The following is a 20548-nucleotide window of genomic DNA, read 5'->3' as shown; positions in this document are numbered from 1 at the left end:
CACACATAGCTCTATACATAAACCGTATGTACATTGCACAATTATATTCATGACCAGTGTGTCACCAATTTTTATATGATACCTTAAAGAAACTGGCTAAATATTCTGACCACAGTGTGTTGAGGGTGCCCTTTGCCAGTTAGTATAAAGCGGCTCTTAGGGTCACACTTGGATTGATGCTTTCTTCACTCTTCTTCAGGAGTGATATCCTATGCAATAAGGACATTAGATCTGGGTACGAAGTGTCCTAACCTTCCCCGTCTCTGCTGTCCCACACCACATCCACTAGTGGAAAAATAAGATTTAAATCAAGGTCCATAGTGTAAAGTCCTGAGAGTAAACAACTGCCATCCCTGGCAGCAGCAGATTAACCCACATTTTCAGCAACATTCTTGTCCAGGTCTTGATTCTTCTTGAATGAACCATATTCTCTAGAGCAACAGAGAGAAACTGCCATTCTAGAACAATCCAATCCCCTGACAGTAGCCAATGCCAGATGTACCACAGAAAAGGCATAAGCCTTCCATGATACAGAATGTTGTATCTGGGGCTGGGTCCCGCGGGCCGTAGTTTGCCCACCTCTGTACTAGATGCTTAACTTTTTGCTCATGATTTGTGTCAATCTTATAACATGGGAGAAATATTTCCGGATAGTAATCTGCTTATGCCCTAGAACAGGGTGCATTGATTTAAATCAGCAATTTAAGTCACCAAGTAGAAAGCTTCAATTTAAATTATCAACTTTAATCAACTTTTCCATTTGTACTTCAGTTATTTTCTAAAGAAAGGTGCGTTCTCATTGGTTGATATAGCCTTTAAAACATGATTTACAACTAAATAGAGCCTTTACACCATGTTCAGTACATCCTTTTGCTACCTAGGATGGGACACTATAACTATATATGTTTATTTAAGCAAAACAAATATTTTCAGATTCTTATTATAAATTTTTAGTATGTTAGAAAATAGTAAGTGATATATTGCTTATTTACTAGATCAGGCGTGGGCAAACTTTTTGGCCGGAGGGCCACATCGGGTTTCCAAAATTGTATGGAGGGCCGGTTAGGGGAGGTGGTGTCTCCCCAAACAGCCAGGTGTGGCCCAGCCCCTGCCTCCTCTCTGACCCCCCTGCTTCTCGCCCCCTGACGGTTCCCCCGGGACTCCTGCCCCATCCACTACTCCCTAACCACCTCTGGACCTCCCACCAACCCTCCCCTCTCATTCCTGATTGGCCCCCCCCAGGACTCCTGCCCTCTGACAGCCCCGTCTCCTATCCACACCCCCGACCCTGACTGCAACCCCCAAACTCCCCTGCCCTCTTATCCAGCCCCCCCACCCCCTTACCGCGCTGTCTGGAGCACCGGTGGCTGGTGGCGCTACATCCGTGCCACCCAGAGCACCGGGTCAGGCCGCGGCTCTGCAACTGCACTGCCCAGAGCATTGTGCCGGTGGCGTGGTGCGCTGAGGCTGCGGGGGAGAGGGAATAGCGGGGAAGGGGCTGGGGACTAGCCTCCCGGGCCAGGAGCTTAGGGGCTGGGCAGGAGGGTCCCACGGGCCGTAGTTTGCCCACCTCTGTACTAGATGCTTAACTTTTTGCTCATGATTTGTGTCAAGCTGCATTAGGATGGTAACTGGTTTAATTAAACAGCATATAAAATTTAATTAAATAAAACCTTAAATGTTTTGGATATATAAACTTCTCTTATCAAAACACGTTTCACATTTACAACCAAACGATGTACTAAAGGAATAGAGGGATTAATTGAGGCCAGTGAATTAAGCTATTTCAAGTCAGCCTGGGAAAGTTTTCAAATATACCTAAGTGAAAGTGACTGGAGCTTAAATTACTACTCGCCTTAGGCCTTGTCTATAGTACACAAGTTTTGTTGAGAGAAGTCAGCTTTTGTTGACAAAACTGTAGAGGTGTACACACCGAAATGCTCCTCCTGCCAACGTAACTCCCCTGCTATGCTGACATAATAAAACCACCTCAACTAAAGGTGCAGGGCTTACGTCGGTGTAGTTAAGGCAATGCAGTGTCTGCGTTCCTTAGATTGGCTGTTAGCTGTCATTCTCGTCAATATCACGGCGGAGCCTGAGGCGGCTTCCCTCCTGCTCCCAGCGGGGAACAGGGTGAGAAGTCCCCGGTGGCTTCCCTCCCACTCCTGCTGAGAAACGGGGAGGCGGCAGCCTGCCGGGAGCCTGTGGGGCAGCCAGGCTCCCAGTGGAGCTGAGATCAGGCTTTCAGATCTCTAGACCAGGCTCTCAGATCCCTACACTGCTCCTCTTAGGTCGGTGGAAGCGCTCCTGGTGAAGGCGCGCACCACAGATCCAAGGAGGATAGTGTGGCCATCAGCCACTGCAGTAATTAATGCGGGGGTTTTAAGTCAACCTAACATAGGCTGACTTATCTTTGTAGTGCAGACACAGTCTAAGTCTCTTGAAAATGAGATAACAGTCTACTAAGTTACTTAGGCTTTCCTTCAAACTTTTAAAACTAGTAAATTTTATGCCCTCCCTCCTCATTTTTATTCCTAGCCTGGAAGAGAGACAATTTTTTCTGCTTTTTCAACTCCCAATCAATTTCAACTTTGAATGAATTAGTCCAAAGGAAGAACATATTCTCTCTGTGCCTGCAAAAGAGGCTGCTGATGTCAAAAGCTCATTTAGCGCTTCAACAGACTCTGGTTCCAGGTGCTTAGCTAGTGACTTCCACCAGTTCAATGGTGTAACTTTCTTTAAAGCATCATAAAACGTGTACTGCTTGAATGGTTCACTTCCAGCCCTGAAATTTATTACGGTTGGCAAGATTGATGGGTGATTATTCAATGCTCATGTCATAGCAGCATCTTCTTCAGCAGCCTGGCATCTACCTGGTACTTTCGGTTGAGAATACTGGCAAGAAAATGAGGTGGAGTAAATGCTTGATCCATCCGATTTACTGCCTAAAATTTAATTTTGGTGTTGGGTATTTCTCTCTTTGATATCTCAAAGTTCTTTCCAAATTTTAACAGCATTAGCAATTCAGCAGCAATCTTTCTGTAGTTTGTCCAAGGCTATGAAAATAGGTTTCAGTATATTTATCAAATCTTCTACATTTCCTTTTAGTCCGATGTTGAATATTTTGGCTGTGAGAGTTCCATCTATTTTGTCTCAATTTTCTTCACAAAATTATCTTCAGAATAGGCTAGTTCTAAATAAACAGCTCAAAACAGTCAATCACTGACTTCCATCATACATCTTGAGGGAGAATTAGTTTAAATGCTTCTATTCTCTTCAGTGAAGCTGGAGCAAAGTGGTTGTTATGGAAGCATTTTGCAACTTTAACTACTTTTTCCTTTATTCTTGAAGTTGTATGCAACTCTTTAGCTAAAAGATGCATCAAATGAGCACGGCACACCCATGTGTCATAAGTTTCAGGTTCCCATCACTATCTTCTAGATTTCTTCTCATCTTTGCTACATTTGCCTCATTGCCTGTGACAACATTACATACTTGACACTTGAATTTTTGTTCACAGTTTGTTATAGCTTTTACTGCTACTTCTTTTAAGTATTTGCTGCATGGGCATTTCCTGCTGTATCAATTGTTTCTGTAAGAGACAACCCTATCTCTGTTGTCATATAAGCACATATTACTGGAGCACCGTGTACACTGTTCCATGCATCAGGACTCAGATTAACTAATTTCCCCATCAATGTTTTTTGCACACTGTTCAATGTCCTTCTCACAATCACCTTTCAGCAATGTCTGCTCTGCTAGATGGAGTGTACCATATTTGTAATGATTGAACCATGTCAATGAAATATTTGTTCTGAACAACATGAAAGGGAGAACTGTGCAATCTTTTCATTTATGGAGTCTTCCTGGAATTTGCTGGTCCTGATTGCAAATTCATGCCTTTCTTAACTGGATTATGATGAAGAAAGCATGTTTTGATGCAGTTAATTTACTGTCTGAAGTATGTTTAGTTGCAGCACTGTTGGTGGTAACAACAGATGACACTGAAATTATGGACATTGCAGATGATGGACATTCACAACTCCTTATGTCTAAGCAGGGACCCTGAAACAAAAGGTAAAAAAGTCACCCTCACTCACTCGTTATTACTAACGGCACTGCTTTAAAAAGATTGTAAATGAAAGATTTTTCTCCTACTGCAGCTGTCTGTACCACCGTTTAAATGGTATTTATTCTAAACTCAGTTTTATAGGGCAAACAATTAGTCAATTATACAAATCTTAATCTATTTAAGCCCTTATCTCTAGCAACATACCAAACAACTTCGGAAAAAAACATATTTTAAATGTTAAAATTCATAAATGATGAAGAAAACTTTACTTTTAAAGAGGAAATCTTCACCTAGGATATTTGATTATACGGAACAATAAAAATCATTTCTAAAGTCCAGTAGTAATAGTAAAAATTTAATTGACAAACACTCCCACAACAAACTAACATACCAATCATATTTTGAACAAACATTTTGAAATTCATAAGTAATCCACCAAAAACACAAATTTATGACAATCTAAGTTATCATTATTAGCATAGCGAGACATGGAAGGCAGCCCATAAAAATGATGCAAAAATAAGTTTACTAACCAGCTGATCCAGATTGTTCAAGCACATCATCTTCAAAGTCACTGTCTTCTGAGGAGCAATTTTCATAATGTTGTTTCATTCTGGCAACTAGGCCTTGCATCTCTCTTGCACCATTCACAGTTGCCATGAGTTACTTTTTTACCCAGAGGTACAGGAATTTCTTGAAATATATTCCCAAACAGGTTCTTTTTTAGAACTTGCAGCCATGGCAGTTTTTCCCCCTCCAGTTCCTAGGTGTTAAAATCAACACTAGAAGCTACACTGAAGAATGTTGCCCCTTCTTCCCAGTGTCCTACTTTGACAAGTGTTGCGCCTTTCTGGTTTCATACTCTGCTCCTTCTCTCTTGCTACATATCTCACTTACCCTACTCCTACCCCAGAAAAACAAAAGAATTAACAATCCAAGACTTCTGGTAACATAACCTGTGTGCCTGTTGCACTGCAGTATTTTATTTGTTTAGAGACAGAGAGGGAGGCAGTTGAGAAGTTAATGGATTTCTGTTTGTATCTGTCCATGTGCACATGCAAGTTGATAGAGCAAGGCCATTTACCTGAAGTGCCCAGAACCATCCAGAAGCAAGGGCTGGTAGTTATTAGGCAGATCAGTGTTTTTCCATGAGCTGGTGGTTGGAGTATAAATATTCATAATTTGAGAACTGAGCCAAAGCTCAGGTGTGGAGAAGCGATAAAGTAGGAGCTTGAAACCACTCAGATGGGTTCAGTGGATAAGCCTGATGAGATACATGATGGTGTCTCCTGGAGTCAGAGGCTGGGCCCAATGCCTGTGATAACTTTGTCAAGTCTCTTCACTCAGTAGCACAGCCCCTGGATCCCCCACAGGATCAAGCCCTTAATACAGTACATGACCTACTGTGCCATATTTATTAACCTCAAAAGTTAAATTCCTTCCCCCCCCAGATTCTTTCTTTATATAGAGAAGCAGTCTTTAACTCAAAGTTTTTGATAGAGGGTCATGGATTCAGCATATTTATTTAAATGTTTTAAGAGACTATAATAAATTTAAGCCTAAACACATTTATATTAAATATTTTATATTAAAAAGAAAAATAATTTAAAAAAATTTTAAAAACTTTTTTTTTTTTTTTTTTTTTTTTAAAAAAGCATTGATTTTTATCCACCCTGCCTTAAAACATGAGAAATGACAGGTCTTGTAGTTTTAACATGATTGAACCATGTTCAATCTGCAGAAGCAAGCCTCATTCATATGAAGTCCTCTCTACATTAAGGAATCAAACAGCTGCTAGCAATAGGTTTTTCTGAACTGCTGTTTTGAACTGAAAACAGATGTAGTGACAGTATAGACAGGAATCAGAGTAACAGCCGTGTTAGTCTGTATTCGCAAAAAGAAAAGGAGTACTTGTGGCACCTTAGAGACTAACCAATTTATTTGAGCATGAGCTTTCGTGAGCTCAGCTGTAGCTCACGAAAGCTCATGCTCAAATAAATTGGTTAGTCTCTAAGGTGCCACAAGTACTCCTTTTCTTTTTATAGACAGGAAGTGTCACAGGAACTTGGCATCCAAGCACAAGTCCCAACCATCCTTTCTGTAACAGTGGTTTTGTTACCATTTACATTAGCAGTGACATTGTTTTTAGCACAGGTTCAAAGGGAGCCACTGCAGACAGCTGCGGTTCAGTTGCCTAGTGTAAAAGGAGACAAGCATTCTATCGCTTTTTTCAAACTCAGTGCTGCTGGGTCTTGAGACATAGGGTAGAGAACTCAACTGATCCCGGGGGGCGGGGGAGGAAATGTGAGAACCAGCAGCACCCTCCACCTAACGAGTAGACTATGAAATTAAAGGAAAAGTTCTTGGGCTACTTACTGGTAGTGAGTGAAACCCAGAGTAGGTAAGGCAGCATACTGCTCAGCAAAATCAGCCAGCCGGCTAATCACCGTGGCGAGCTGAGGAGAGTGGGGGATGGGAGAAAACAGGCAGAGAGTCAGAAAAGGAATTGCAATGTAGAGAGAAGTTACAAGTGAACCTTGAACTGTCTTGCCACAGCGCTGACACATGCTTAAGCATGATAGTGGTGGGGAACGGATTAAAAAGCATAGAACAACTTAACAGATCAATTTCTACAGCCACTATGAAGCTTCATGTTTATGCGTCACTTGAGATTGTACGCACAAGTTTTGCTCTCTGTAAAACTTAGACACACGGAATGGTTACACCAGATTGTTACAATGGCCAGTCTAGTTTGTTTATCACCTCCACCAGCACCTGCTGGGTGAGTGGTTAACCATTTTAGTTCTCTCTTTTCAGGACTGGGACAAGTAAAATGAAGCCACTTCCGGCTCAACAGACCGTCCTACTTCCATACAACCCCTCAGGAATCAAGAGGCCTTGGGGGAGGCTGGGGAGAGGCAAGAGATCACATGGAGCTAAGGACTGCTCACCCACTCCACAGTAGTCAGCCACTTTTTCCTGGGTGTCCAAGTCCCAGAGGAACTCCATCTCACCAGCACCCACCCAGAGACCAACTAGGATAAACATCATTCACCCAGAGGCCATCAGCTGTGTCCACCGGCAGGATGCTGCGCACACCACCTCTCTCTCACCTTGGGAAGCAGCAGGTTGAACCCATCGCGGAGAACAATCAGGTCCTGGAAGGAACGAATAAAGAAAGTTCAGTTCAGCTCTGCTTGAGAGCAACCTGCTCACTCCCCTTTCTCGTTTGTGGGAGGGAGAGGCAGGTTCTGGCCTCTCTGAATACACAGCTGCCATGGATAATTAAACTGCTCTTCCCTCCCAAGGAATCTCCAAGAAAGAGCCTCTCCATTTCTCATCCTAAAACTCACACTTTCCTGAATCAAAACGCTGTAAAAGAGGGACCTTCTTTAAGCCAAGGAGGACTGGATATTTGTCAGGGTCCATCAATGTCATTGCTTCTATATCAGCCAGAAGGGGACCTGTAGAGCAACATGAATCCTGTTTCAACCCTCTTGGGTGGAAATCATGCTTTTGTAGAATTCCTAGTGCCCCAAGGGAATGAGACTAAATCCTAACAGCCCCATATGGAAATGCAGGCATTACTTGCCACAGATCTACAGGGCTGTTTCAAGACTTCACTTCAAAAAGGCTGGCTAGTCCAGTAGAGCTTTCCTTTTCCCTTCTCTGGCGCAATCAAATATAACTGAGTCCAAATGGCATGGGAAAAGCAGCTGCCAAGCTGCTAAAATCCAGGCAAAATGCAGGACTGCCACAGGAGAAGAGCAAAACTGCACTACCAAGTCTCATTGAGCAAAAGGAACAACAGTGGTTGTGATGAGTTTGGGAGGGGTCGGGGAAGACAGCAACATGCTGGGGAATAACACTATTTTGTATGGTTTCAGAGTAACAGCCGTGTTAGTCTGTATTCGCAAAAAGAAAAGGAGTACTTGTGGCACCTTAGAGACTAACCAATTTATTTGAGCATAAGCTTTCGTGAGCTACAGCTCACTTCATTGCTGAATGCATCCCATGAAGTGAGCTGTGGCTCGCAAAAGCTTATGCTCATATAAATTTGTTAATCTCTAAGGTGCCACAAGTCCTTCTTTACTATTTTGTATTAATTTTGTACAGGCCACCCCCAAACCCTTGACAGAAGCAAATGCTGAAGAGCAGGACATTATGTGGGGGGGGTTTATATAAAATTCTTACCCATTCTATTGACCCTGAATAACTCTTCTACTACTGAAACAATCCAGATTTTCCATACAACAATTGAAAGCTCATGATCTGCATATGTCAAAAGTGGCCTTGATTTCTCAAATCCGTGAACTGGTGACCAACTGGCATGACCAACAGGTCATGCAGACTTTTTTTCTTTGCGCAACTCACATGATTGTGAGTTTCCCTAGTTTAAAGCAACAGATGACACACAAGTGCTGTTGTTTGAGGATAGATCTTGCTTCATGCCAAAAGAGTACAGCATTGCTCTGCAGCTGTCGGTGTGTTTAGGAGAACTAGAACTCCAGCTAGCACTGACTAAAATAGTCTCTAGTGAGATTGGAACAGGGGGAATTAGCTCCAGAAGTAAAATTAAATAAAATTTTCAAAAAATTCTATTTGGAGATTTTATTTTTAAAAGTAAGTTGATTTTAAACTGTCAAGTGAGCAGCATTTGGTGGGTTCAGTGCAGCTCTCTAGAGAACAAACTCAGAGTATTGTTTTACCGTGTTATCGCCCACATAGCAGGAAGTGGCTCCAAGATGAATGATAGCAGCAGCTTTTGGACAACAGTGGGCAAAGGTGTGCACGTGAGCCATCACATCATGACGCAACCTCTTCTCCTCCTCAGCTGCCATCTTGAAGTCTATGTTATCCAGGTTTGCTTCCATCTCTTGGATTTGCTCATCTGTGATAGGCAGTCCCAGTGACTGAAGGGGGGAAAAAAAAGCAAAAACAAAAAAAGCTATCTCCCTCTGACAGAAAGAGCCCAAACCAGATGGAGACAGAAGCAATACACACTTTATCCCCATATAACTCCTCTTGGATTGTCAATTAGATATTCTTGTGAGTAAAAAGGCCACATAATAGGACGGTAGTAGCAAATGATTTAGTTCAGAGATTCTCAAACTTTTTCAGTAGGATAGCCTATTTATTAGCGTCCCTTGGTCACCACTCCCCTCCGAGCTACAATTACATAACATCCTTGTGACAAGAGCAGCAATTGCTGTCATGGAAAAGCACTTTCAGGAAAGTAATGTATCATAGCTTCTCTTAACGCAGTTTAGTGGCTGGAAAGGAGAAGCATCACCTTGTGAACCTGCCAGAAAAACTCTGCAGACCATCAGTTGTCCACAGTTTGGGAACCTTTGTTTTATTTAAGTACCAAGCCCTCTATTTCACGTTGCTTGTAACTTTCTGAAATGTTTTCCTTCATAGACCTCATCTTAGCTCAAAACTAAAATGTCTCGGAAGTTGGGGTAAATCAGTTCAGTCACTTGTCTTAGGCAAGTGAGGAAAATAGGATACATTTTCCACTTGAAAAAAATATTGCTACACTTCCCCAGGCCCCCCGCCACACACTTAATTTACATAAAATTGGAGTAGCAGATTTCAGACTTAGCAGACTGTTAGTATTCCATGAGGAACAGCCATTAGGCTGTGCTCGAAAAAATCAAAGTCGTTTTAGAGGGACAGCTACTTTTAAAAAATTACACTTGTTTGAAAAGTTATTTTACCTACTATGTTTTACAAGTAATACCTTAGAATACTATAGTTTAAAGATGTATAATTAGGCAGTTGGATTCCCATTCTGTTTGCGTGCATCTTTCATACAGCAACAGGGGAAAATTAAAATGGGGAAAATATAATACACCACAAGAGTTAGCAGGAATCCACAAAACTAACTAGCTGGCAAGTTGATATCATTCCTTTAAAGTTAAAAGGTTTAAAGCTAGGTGTTTGCACATGCGCATATGTAACTGTATGTTTCAATTGTGCAAAAGTGCATGTCCCACAGTCTGAGCTGGCAGATGGTATTTTGCAATATTCCTTATTGTCTGGTCTACACAATTATTCTTTTGTACAAATCTCAAACATGGAATTGTGCAAGTTATCAAGGTTAAGAACATAGGTTCTCCTAATTTAACAGTACTTCCATTTTTATGCAAAATGGCACGTGCTGGCACTGTCCTGCAGCTCTTTCCTTTTAGTAAGAGAATTAATGCAACAAAATACACTGAATTCTCAACTTCAGTGCTGGATTAAACACATCTCAGGATAATCAAAAGATAAGGATTTGAGACCAACAATAACTCAGCCCCACTGCTCATACACTGTATTTTTAGTTCAGTGATTTTCAACCTTTCCTATCTAGGACCCAAAATCCATCCACAGTTTGGGACTCATCCAAATCCCACAACTCTTTGGGGCAGCAAAACCTTGAATCACAGCAAGAACTCACAGCTGGTTTGCATGGAGGCACTAAACAGAGAAGTCTGAGTGTTAGAAGGAGTTGCTGGTAGTGGATGGTGCTCTGCCTGAGGATGCATCAAGCTCTGCTCCTGGTGAAGGACTGAGAGGAAAGAACGGACTGCAGTGGGACAGCTGGGACAAGACAGAAATGGATCTGTGGCAGGGCAGCAGCAGAGAAGGAAAGTAATTCCTAGTTATTTCCTTAAGTCAAAGTTTCAGAAACTGTCTGAAGCCTGCACCCAAAAAAGGGAAAAAAATTCATAAGGAAGGGATGCAACCTAAGCTGGATCTCAAAACAGGTTATTAGGAGAAAGCAGAAGCCTACAAAGAATGGAAGATGGGATGGATCAGCAGGGAAAGATGCCTGCTGGAGGTCAGAAAGTAGAGAGAAAAAGTGAGAACTACCTAAAGCCAAGCAGAGTTGGACCTTGCAAAGGAAATTAAACTTACAGTAAAAGGTTCTATAGCCATATAAAGAAAAAAAAAGAGAAAGAAAAAAGAAGTGGGATTGGCTAAACACTGAGGATGGGGTGGAGATTAAAGATAATCTAGGCATGGCCCAACACAAATACTTTGCCTCAGTTTTTAATAAGGGTAATGAGGAGTTTAGGAGTCGTAGCAGGGTGACTAATGGAAATGAGGATATGGAAGTAGAAATTGCCACATCTGAGGTGGAAGTCAAACTCAAACAGTTTCATGGAACTAAACTGGGGGGCCCAGATAATCACCATCCAAGAATATTTAAGAAACTGGCACACAAAATTACAAACCCAATAGCAAGAATTTTTAATGAATCTGTAAACTTGGGGGTCGGACCCTGTGACTGCAGTACCTAATACAGTACCTAGTTTTAAGAAAGGGGAAAAATATGACCAGGAAACTACCGGCCTGTTAGTTTGGCCTCAGTTGTATGCAAGGTTTCAGAACAAATTTGGAAGAGAAAGTAGCTAAGGACATAGCGTAAATGGCAATTGGGATAAAATACAACATGGTTTTACAAAAGGTAGATCATGCCAGACTAACCTGATCACCAAGAAGATAACGGATTTTTTTTTCAACAAAGGAAATGCAATAGTTTTAATCTATCTGGATTTCAGTAAATTTTCACCTGGGAAATTATTAGTTAAACTGGAGAAGATGGGGATTAATATGAGAATTGAAAGATGGATAAGGAACTAGCTAAATAGGGAATTATAACGGGTCATACTGAAAGGTGAACTGTCAGGCTGGAGTGGAGCTCTTCAGGGATTGGTCTTGGGAACAATCTTATTTAACATTTTTATAATAACCTTGGCACAAAAAATGGGTGTGTGCTAATAAAATTTGCAGATGACACAAAGTTTGAGAACTTGCCAACATGGAGGATGACCAGAATATCATACAAGAAGATCTGGATGACCTTGAATACTGGAGTAATAGAAATGGGAAGAAATTTAACAGGGGAAAGTACAAGATCATGGCACTTGGGACTAACAAGAATTTTTGCTATAAACTGGGCACTTATCAATTGGAAGCGACAGAGGAGGAGAAAGACCTGGGTGTACTGGTTGATCACAGGATGACTATGAGCCACCAGTGCAATGTGACGTGTAAAAGGCTAATGCAGTCCTAGGATGCATCAGGCAAAATATTTCCAGTAGAGACGGGGAAGTGTTAGTACCATTATACAAAGCACTGAGACATCATCTGGAATACTGTGTGCAATTCTGGTCTCCTGTATTTAAGAAAGATGAATTCAAACTGGAACAGGTACAGAGAAGAGTTACTAGGATGATCAGAGAAATTGAAAATCTGCCTTATGAGATGAGACTCAAAGACCTTGACTTGTTTAGCCTAACCAAAAGAAGGCTGAGGGGAGATATAGTTGTTCTCTCTAAATACATCAGAGGGATAAATACCAGGGAGGGAAAGGAGTTATTTAAGTTAAGTGCCAATGCTGACACAAGAACAAATGGATATAAACTAGCCATCAACAAGTTTAGGCTTGAAATTAGGATGAAAATTTCTAACCATCAGAGGAGTGAACTTCTGGGACAGGCTTCTACAGGGATCAGTGGGGGCAAAAAACTTAACTGCCTTCCTCTGCATCATGGGACACAGATCACTTGCAGGTTTAAACTAACGTAACTGGTGGATTCTCCATAACTTGAAGTCTTTGAATCATGATTTGAGGACTTCAGTAAATTAACCAGATGTTCTGAGTCTACTACAGGAGTGGATGCGTGAGGTTCTGTGGCCTGCAGTGTGCAGGAGGTCAAATTAGATTAACATGAAGGTCCCTTCTGGCCTAAATCTATGAAAGATGTTTTTTCATTCAGTCCTGCTTGGTTTTTAGAACTCCTGATTTTGTTAAATATTTGTTGTTTCTCAACCCTGGAGTGTAACCTAGAGGACTCAAGCTTGCAATGCACTTTTGAGCCACTTTCCATGGATTGTGAAATATTTGACATAACAGATTATGCTCTTAACTTTCTATCTTGTTACACACAGTACCTTATTTGCAACCTAGCAGATGTAACTCAGATGCAGAAGCCTTAATTTTTGAATCAACTGACTTGTTAATTGAAGATCTCAAGATTAATGTAATTTTTTTGCATTTAACAAATATGAATGTCAGAAACCCCTAGCTAGTCAGAAAGCTCCAATGGTACACACCATTTTAAAAGCGGTTTTCTTTCCAGGAGGAGGAATCCAGCTGTCTGAAGTGTTTTGAGATATGGGGACCTAGTATTATTGAACCCAGAGGGGAGAGCTGGTGAGGCAGAGGGATTTCCTGGAGAACCCATTAGCTAATTACTACCAAAACGGAACTAAAAACAATATGCTTCAGGAAGGGCAATAGCATCTTGACTATCCAGACCCAACAAGAGAGTTACTTGGCCCCACAGTGCTGTCGCCAAGACATATGGCTACATGGCCATAACTCTGCATCATAGCACACAGATAATTCTGTAAGCAATATGATGTAATAAGCAGCTAATATCACTGGTGTATTTTACTCTACTAGGGAAGGAATACTGCTATTCAAGTCTCATCTCCAGAAATAGTTATTGGAAAGATTCATCCATCCAGACTCCTGTGCTTATAAACATCTGACCCACATGGAAAAACCAGTCACGGCATGAAAGCAGAGACAGTCCCACAGAGAGGAGAGAAACGAACCTCAGGAAACAGTTGCAATTGCTACCAAAAAAAATAAAAAGCACTCAAGGGCAGTGCCACGTGAAACACTCCTGTTGCACACCCACAAACACCGACCTAGCTGTGCCCGTGCCTATACTTAAAATTTTGTTCCCACCAGTGTAACTGCTCCACTATGCCAACTTAACACCGCCTCTCCAACCAGCGTAGAGTCAAGATTGCAGTCCACAGGCTATCAGCATATAGGCCCAGGTGCCACACACACCAGCAGCAGCTGCCTCTGTTATCCTCAGGAGTGAGATATCAGCTAAAATCACCACTGGCGGTGGAAAATGGTGCTAGTATTCAGTTCCATTGCCCTATACAAGCCCACCCCATCCCTCCTGAGAGCCACACTCACCATGGCTGGTGCTGTGACTGGCGCAGGGCTGTATCAATCCCAAGGAGAAGTGAGAATGCAGTGCTTACACCTTGTGCGGGTCAAGGGGAGTGAGTTCAGTATCCTACAGTTTGATTTCCGTTGTGAATACACTGAAAATGGTACCCCGTGTGTTGTGTCTGCAGCTACTGGTATTGTGGCCTTCAGAGGTTTTGTTTACACTGGAACTTCGTCGACAAAACTTTTATCGTTCAGGGGTGTCAAAAAACAACATCTCCCCAAACGACAAGAGTTTTACCATGAAAAGTGCCAGTGTTAACAGCGCTTTGTTGGCAGGAGAGCGACAAAGCCGCTGCCGCTTATGGAGAATGGAAGTTTTTTTGTTGCCAGGAGAGCTTTCTCCTGCCGACAAACAGCAGCTACACTGTGCGGCTTTTAGCAGCACAACCGTGTCGCTAAAAGCGAGGTAGTGTAGACAAAGCCAGAGTCTTCCCCTCCACACCTACAGAACATCTAAGCCAGATAAGGAGGAAAAAGAAGAAGACTCGGGATGACATGTTCCAGAAGATGCTGCAAGTCTGTGCTGCATCAGAGAACGAGACCAAGGCCTGGAGGATGACTGCATGGAAAAGGAAAGAGTGGAGAGGAGGAAGGCCCAGGAGTCCAAGCAGGACAAGGAAAGGGAGATGCATCGGGACATAATGGAGCTTCCCAGGCAGCAAACAAATGTTGCAGACTTTGGCACACCTGCAGGTCCAAGAATACCAGGCTCGCCTCCATCTGCAACCCATAGACAACTCAATGTTAGGACCTCCTTACACCACCCCTCAACATTCCACATGGCATCAGGGAACCTGCACTACCCCCTACCAATCCAATCTGTGGGAATTTAAAGACAATCACAGCTGCACATACACCAAACTCTGAAAGACACAGTTGGTGTATGTGTACCTGACTGTTCATAAGTTATAGAACTTAATAAATTAAGGGAACACAAAGTTCTAATTTTTTTCCCCCTGGTTCATGTTGCAGAATAAAATTCTGTTTTCTGGAACATAAATCAACTTTTTGAGTTCACAAAATATGCTGGCTGGTGCAGAACATGTCTGACACCCACCAATTTCCTATTACTTAATTTTGTCACAGAACCCACACCATCATTCTCAGACAATATTAATATGTGCATTGGCAATGTTATATTCTTACACATACAGAACTCACTACAAGATTCATACTGGGCTGCAAAAGAGCAAGGCCAGGTAGAGCAACACACACTACCTTGGCCCCCATTAAAATGGTCTTTCAAAGCCTCCCTGAGCCACACAGCTCCGTGCTGAGCTCTTCTTATAGCCCTTGTATCTGGCTGTTCAAATTCAGCAGATAGCCATTCACTCCACCTCCACCCTGGGGTAAACCTTTCCCCCTTTGCTTCATAGATATTATGCAGCACACAGCTGGAAGCTATAAGCATTGGGATTTTTTTTTCCCCACTGAGGTCTAATCTTGTAAGTAGACAATGCCTGCGACCCTTCAAACGACTAAAGGCACATTCAACTGTCATTCTGCAGCTGCTGAGCCTGAAGCTGAAGTGCTCCTAGGTGCTGTCGAGGTGGCTGGTATATGGTTTCATGAGCCATGTTAGCAAAGGGTAGGCTGGGTCCCCGGGATCATTACTGGCATTTTAACATTCCCAGTGGTAGTCTGCTGGTGGGGAAAGTAAGTCCTTGCTTGGAGCTTTCTGAACAGTCCTGTGTTCTTAAAGATGTGCGTTTCCCACACTTCACTTCCCCATCAGTTGTCTCCTGTTACAGGCACCTAACTAGAAATACTGCACATCTCCCATGATGGAGAGCAGAGGAAATTGCTTGTGATTATGTCTAACAGTCTGCGACTGACCAATGACCGAGCCAACAAGTGCTGAGTGTGGCTGACTCCCACTCCACTTCCAGTCCAGGACTGACAACATAAGGCTGTAACTCCTCAGGAATGTGAACACATGTATAAAAATAACAGTCTCCCTCCTCCCAGTGGGGCCAGAGTGCTCAAGATATCACAGGACAAATCCTACTCACTGGAAACAAAATTCTATTTTGAGAGGGCAGAAGAAAAAGGGAGAGCTGGCAGAGATAAAGGAAGACAGGGAAACCCATAAGCACAAGGTTTGGGAGTCCTGAGATGTCATCCTGGCTCTATCATTGACTTGTTTTCTGGTCCTGGGCAAGTCATATAATTCACTTCATTCTCCAGCAGTAAAAATGGTGATAATTAATTATCTACTGCACAGAGGTGATGTGGGGATTCATGCTTCTACTATGCTTTGAACACAAAGTGTCAAATATTATCAACTCCTCTAAAAGTTTGTGGTTTGTTCTGTCCTCAATTGCAGAAATCCATGCATGAACTCAAGGCTCATATAGTAACACCACATCATATAACTGCCCATATAATCTAGTACGACACCTACAATACTGGATGAGACCACTTGGGGCCTATGAAATCCATTTTATTATTGTGGATTTTTAGATTTATTATTTTTGGATTTCATTTTTTTCCATTAAAAAATTCCATCTTTATGTTTTTAATCAAAATTGTTTGCTACATTATTAAGTAGCCTTATTATAAATGCACAGAAATTTTCAATATTAGATTGCAATGGGGAAAATGGATTTTACAAAAAAAAAACCCTACAATTTAAACAAAACATCCTGCAGATATACACTACACAGTAAAAGTAACATTTTAAATCACTTTTTAAAGTAGCAGTCATATGACCACTGACATTGCTGTACAGTAACACAAGTACATAGAAGTAAGAGCCTGTAACAGTGTCAATTTAACTAAAATCACATTTGATTAAAAAATAAAAATAATGCACTAAACAAAATAATCCATCCTTGCAGCAGTCATTGCTGCCATTCTAACTTAAACTTGCTACTTTCAAGCTCCTATATTCTGAAAGAATGCTTAAATTAATTTCAAATTGGATTAAATAATTTCACAGTCAACTGTTTATTGGTGAGTAGCATTATAAATTGACAAACTTAAATAACATTTTTGCCATCTCCAGCAGACATCTCCATTGTGGTACATTATGGTTATTCTTTTAGTGTTTTCCTCAGAAAGTGATTCCCTCTTGTCTGTAAGTAGATTTTTATATTTACTATAGCTTCTAGCTGCGTCTAGAGAGCTGACAGGGAGGAAGATCTAAGGAGGGCAACCTCTGCTACTCTAGGCACTTGTGCTTACTGGAAGGGTATGAAGGAACAAAGATCCAGTGGATCTGGGATGGGCTCATTCTGAGTGTTGCGCAGAAACACAAGCCCCTGGTTCATACAGTTCTGATGAGGAGTGGGCAAAAGGTGGTAGCTTGCTGTACTGATCAATGTTGTGTTGCGTGGCTGGAATCTGCCTGTCAATACACGTCTTTTGCTGGACGGACATCTCAGTGTTTGGAATTTGGTAAAAGCAAGCTGACAGGTTTCATCCATATTGTCCAGGGTATTTCTCTTCTCTCTTATGGAGAAGTCATCCAAGAGTCTTTCAGTTTCTTCACCAAACCCCCAAGTTTTGGCTGTTCCAGAAAGCAAGTAAGACGCCATGTCTTCCATAATATTGAAAGCTGAAACAACTGTAGGGCAGTGGGTACCATCAAAGATGGTCAGGGGTGTTATCAGTTTGGGGAAAGCTTCAGATATGAAAGCTGTCTTAAGTGTCAGCAAGTCTGATTTCTCCTGACTGCTAAGTAATGCCAAAAGGTTTGTCACAGCCTGTGCTAATGACTTCTCTTTTTTCAAAAATGTCCTTGTAGAGATCAGTGTGATCTGAATGATATTTTACTGCTTGAAACCAGCTATTTCATCTTGTATGTACTGCTTCAGGGGGACCTTCGTGGTGTGCACATCATCTTTGGACTTAAGAAAAGCAACGCATCTTCATTTTCTGGATGACTTTTTGAAGAAGGCAGATTTCATCCAAGTAATGAAAGATGCCACATCGCTAAAGAAGTGACAATGCAGCCACATCTCACTTATCAGACTGATTACCTATCTGACACAGACATGTCACATGTATACTGTTGGGCATGACACATTTCAGTGCTTCTCTGTATGCTTTGATGCAGTATGCTGCATTGTCAGTTACAACTGCCCAAACATTAGTGTGGTGAACTGGTTCCTAACCATTGACACCAGAACAGCCTGTGAGAATGTGGAGTGTTGCAGCTCTCCATGACTATAACATCAGTCAAATAGTACTGATCTTCAACACCTGAAAAAAAAAAAAAAATACATTCTGTGGTCATAATTTTTCGACTTGTTTGTTAGTGGAGGAGTTCATTAAACAAACTTAAAATTCAGTAATGGAAAAAAATCCAGTTTCAAAATCATTATAGTATCATTTAATGTTAAAAAGATTTTTTTTTAAATAAATATTACAGGTGCATTGCAATACAGAATTTAATTTCCTAATGCACATTAAATATGAAATCTTGATAAAATTAAATAAGTATTTTTTATAGAATAGCTCAAATTCTAATGTGGTACTTTTTTTTTTTTTTTTTTTTTTAAGGACTATTATAAGGGGTCACAGCATCGTAAACGTTTTTTCTTAAATTATCTGTACTTTAAATCACAGAAGTGATTAGTCTTTTCTAAATATAAAAGATTTTCCTAAAGGTCAATACACACATTATAAAAAAGCATCTACTCAAGTATCTATCATAGTAAAATAAAATAAAAAACATATACCTATGACTATATTTAGCACACTGCACTCTCAGATATTTGTCGTCTCGTCGATCACCAAGGAAATCTTTTCCCCATGGATTTTGGCCAGCAATGCCACCATGTGCTCCTGATAAACACACAGCAGGTTAAATCTGCCAACGTGCCGCTTCATTTTCAGACAATTCCCACTCCCCCATCCCTCCGGCAGTGTTTTAAGAGGAAACATGGAAGTGTCGTCATTTTTTCCAATGAGATATCAGCCTCAGCACAGACCACAACAAAATCTTCAACAAACTCCCCTCTGGCATCTGCAGATTTCATACTGTCTGCAATTGTTCTCTGTAGAGAGTGAGAATCTCAATGACTCTAGTCATATGTGGCACGATTCTTCAGATGGTTTTTTGACATTAGACGATCGTTGCAGGTATCTTTTCGGGTCCAGTCTATTGTATGTTGACCGCATTTTCAGAACATTATACTGCCCGATTCACAGACGTCATTAGGGAAACTGACTAGCTCTTCCCTTTGGTGTCAGCATAATGTTTCTTAGCTTTTTGGATGAGCGTTTTCCAGTTGTAGAATGCCTTTTAGACATGCTAAATTGTGTACTGAACCATGGGGGGGAACCACACTAGTAGTAGCGGGCCACGTGTCTAAGCAACAGTCAGTTAACCTACAGTGGTGGTAAAAGGTGAAAAAGCATTCTCAGTGTGTGTACATACGAGTCTTTGAAAATTCCCACACGGTACAAAATTTGTGCATGTAGGTTTCATCAAGCTTCATTTTCTACTGCCAAGCATCTATTTTTTATATAATGCCAGATTTTTATTTATTTTTAAAAAACACACAGCGCGCTGGAGTCTGCTATTGTTTTGATTCCGCCCATGTTCACATTAATGCAGATTTCACAGGGCCCTAGCCACTGGCTCATTCAGTTGACATTAGGATCTCAGCTTTGACTATGTCCAGTACCTGACACTTCAGAGTAAGGTGCCCATTTAATGCATATATATTTTGATGTAGGCACCCTCTCCTCAAGGAGTGATGAGGCAACAAAGCAGTGCCACGGTCCCAGGAGCAGAAAGGGGACACGATGAGACTGTGCATTGCCTGTTCACACTTTAGTACAGGGGTAGTGAATAGGTGGACCGTGGGCCAATCCAAACCACCAGATACTTTTGAATGGCCCATGAAAACTTTTTTATTTAGTTATTATTGTCATTATTGTTATTGCAGTATGAAAAAAGCTCTCTCTGGAGACTGGACCTTGGATATACCTTGGTCAAGAAATTCGGACCTTGACAAAAAATAATTGACTACCTCTGCTCTAGTGCAACGATCCTCTGCCCTGCAAAACTGGAGAGCCACCATAACAGTGAACAAAACAGCCAGCCAATTGCAGAGTTTGAGTGTTGACTTAACACTCCACTGCAAATTTTATGTTCCAGTGTGTTTGTCATGTATCAATACAAACATGCTTGCTAAGTAATGATGGTATAAGATGGGTGAACCTTACTATATGGTGAGTGCACAAGTGACTGGAAAACTCTACTCAGAGAATAGTTATCAAAGGTTCACAATCACGCTGGAAGGCCATATTGAGTGGAGTCCCACAGGGATCTGTCCTGGGTCCAGTTCTATTCAATACCTTCATAAAGGATTTGGATAATGGTATAAAGTGTACACTATAAAGTCTGCAGATTATACCAAACCGGGAGGGGTTGCAAGCAATTTGGAGGACAGGAATAGAATTCAAAATGATCTTGAAAAACTGGA

General features: G+C 41.5%; 1 protein-coding gene across 3 annotated transcripts in view; it reads right to left on the bottom strand.

Annotated features, from left to right (window-relative positions):
* Positions 1–20548, bottom strand: part of ADSL (adenylosuccinate lyase) — a 46989-nt gene that overhangs the window by 19742 nt on the left and 6699 nt on the right. The window contains exons 1-5 of one of the 3 annotated variants that reach the window (XM_037882138.2): positions 18794–18873; positions 17295–18314; positions 8782–8985; positions 7186–7230; positions 6449–6528 (exon numbers count right to left, since the gene is read on the bottom strand). In XM_037882138.2, coding sequence (XP_037738066.1) covers positions 6449–6528; positions 7186–7230; positions 8782–8946 — 290 coding nt within the window. In that variant the 5' untranslated portion in view covers positions 8947–8985; positions 17295–18314; positions 18794–18873. Of the gene's footprint in view, positions 1–6448; positions 6529–7185; positions 7231–8781; positions 8986–17294; positions 18315–18793; positions 18874–20548 lie in introns of those variants that run through there. The other 2 variants (XM_037882129.2, XM_043543827.1) reach the window with 2 other exon arrangements.

The sequence above is a fragment of the Chelonia mydas genome, chromosome 1, assembly GCF_015237465.2.
Source record: "Chelonia mydas isolate rCheMyd1 chromosome 1, rCheMyd1.pri.v2, whole genome shotgun sequence".
NCBI lineage: Eukaryota > Metazoa > Chordata > Testudines > Cheloniidae > Chelonia > Chelonia mydas.
The sequence above is the reverse complement of the archived record's forward strand: the minus strand, read 5'-3'. Positions and strand labels throughout refer to the sequence as shown.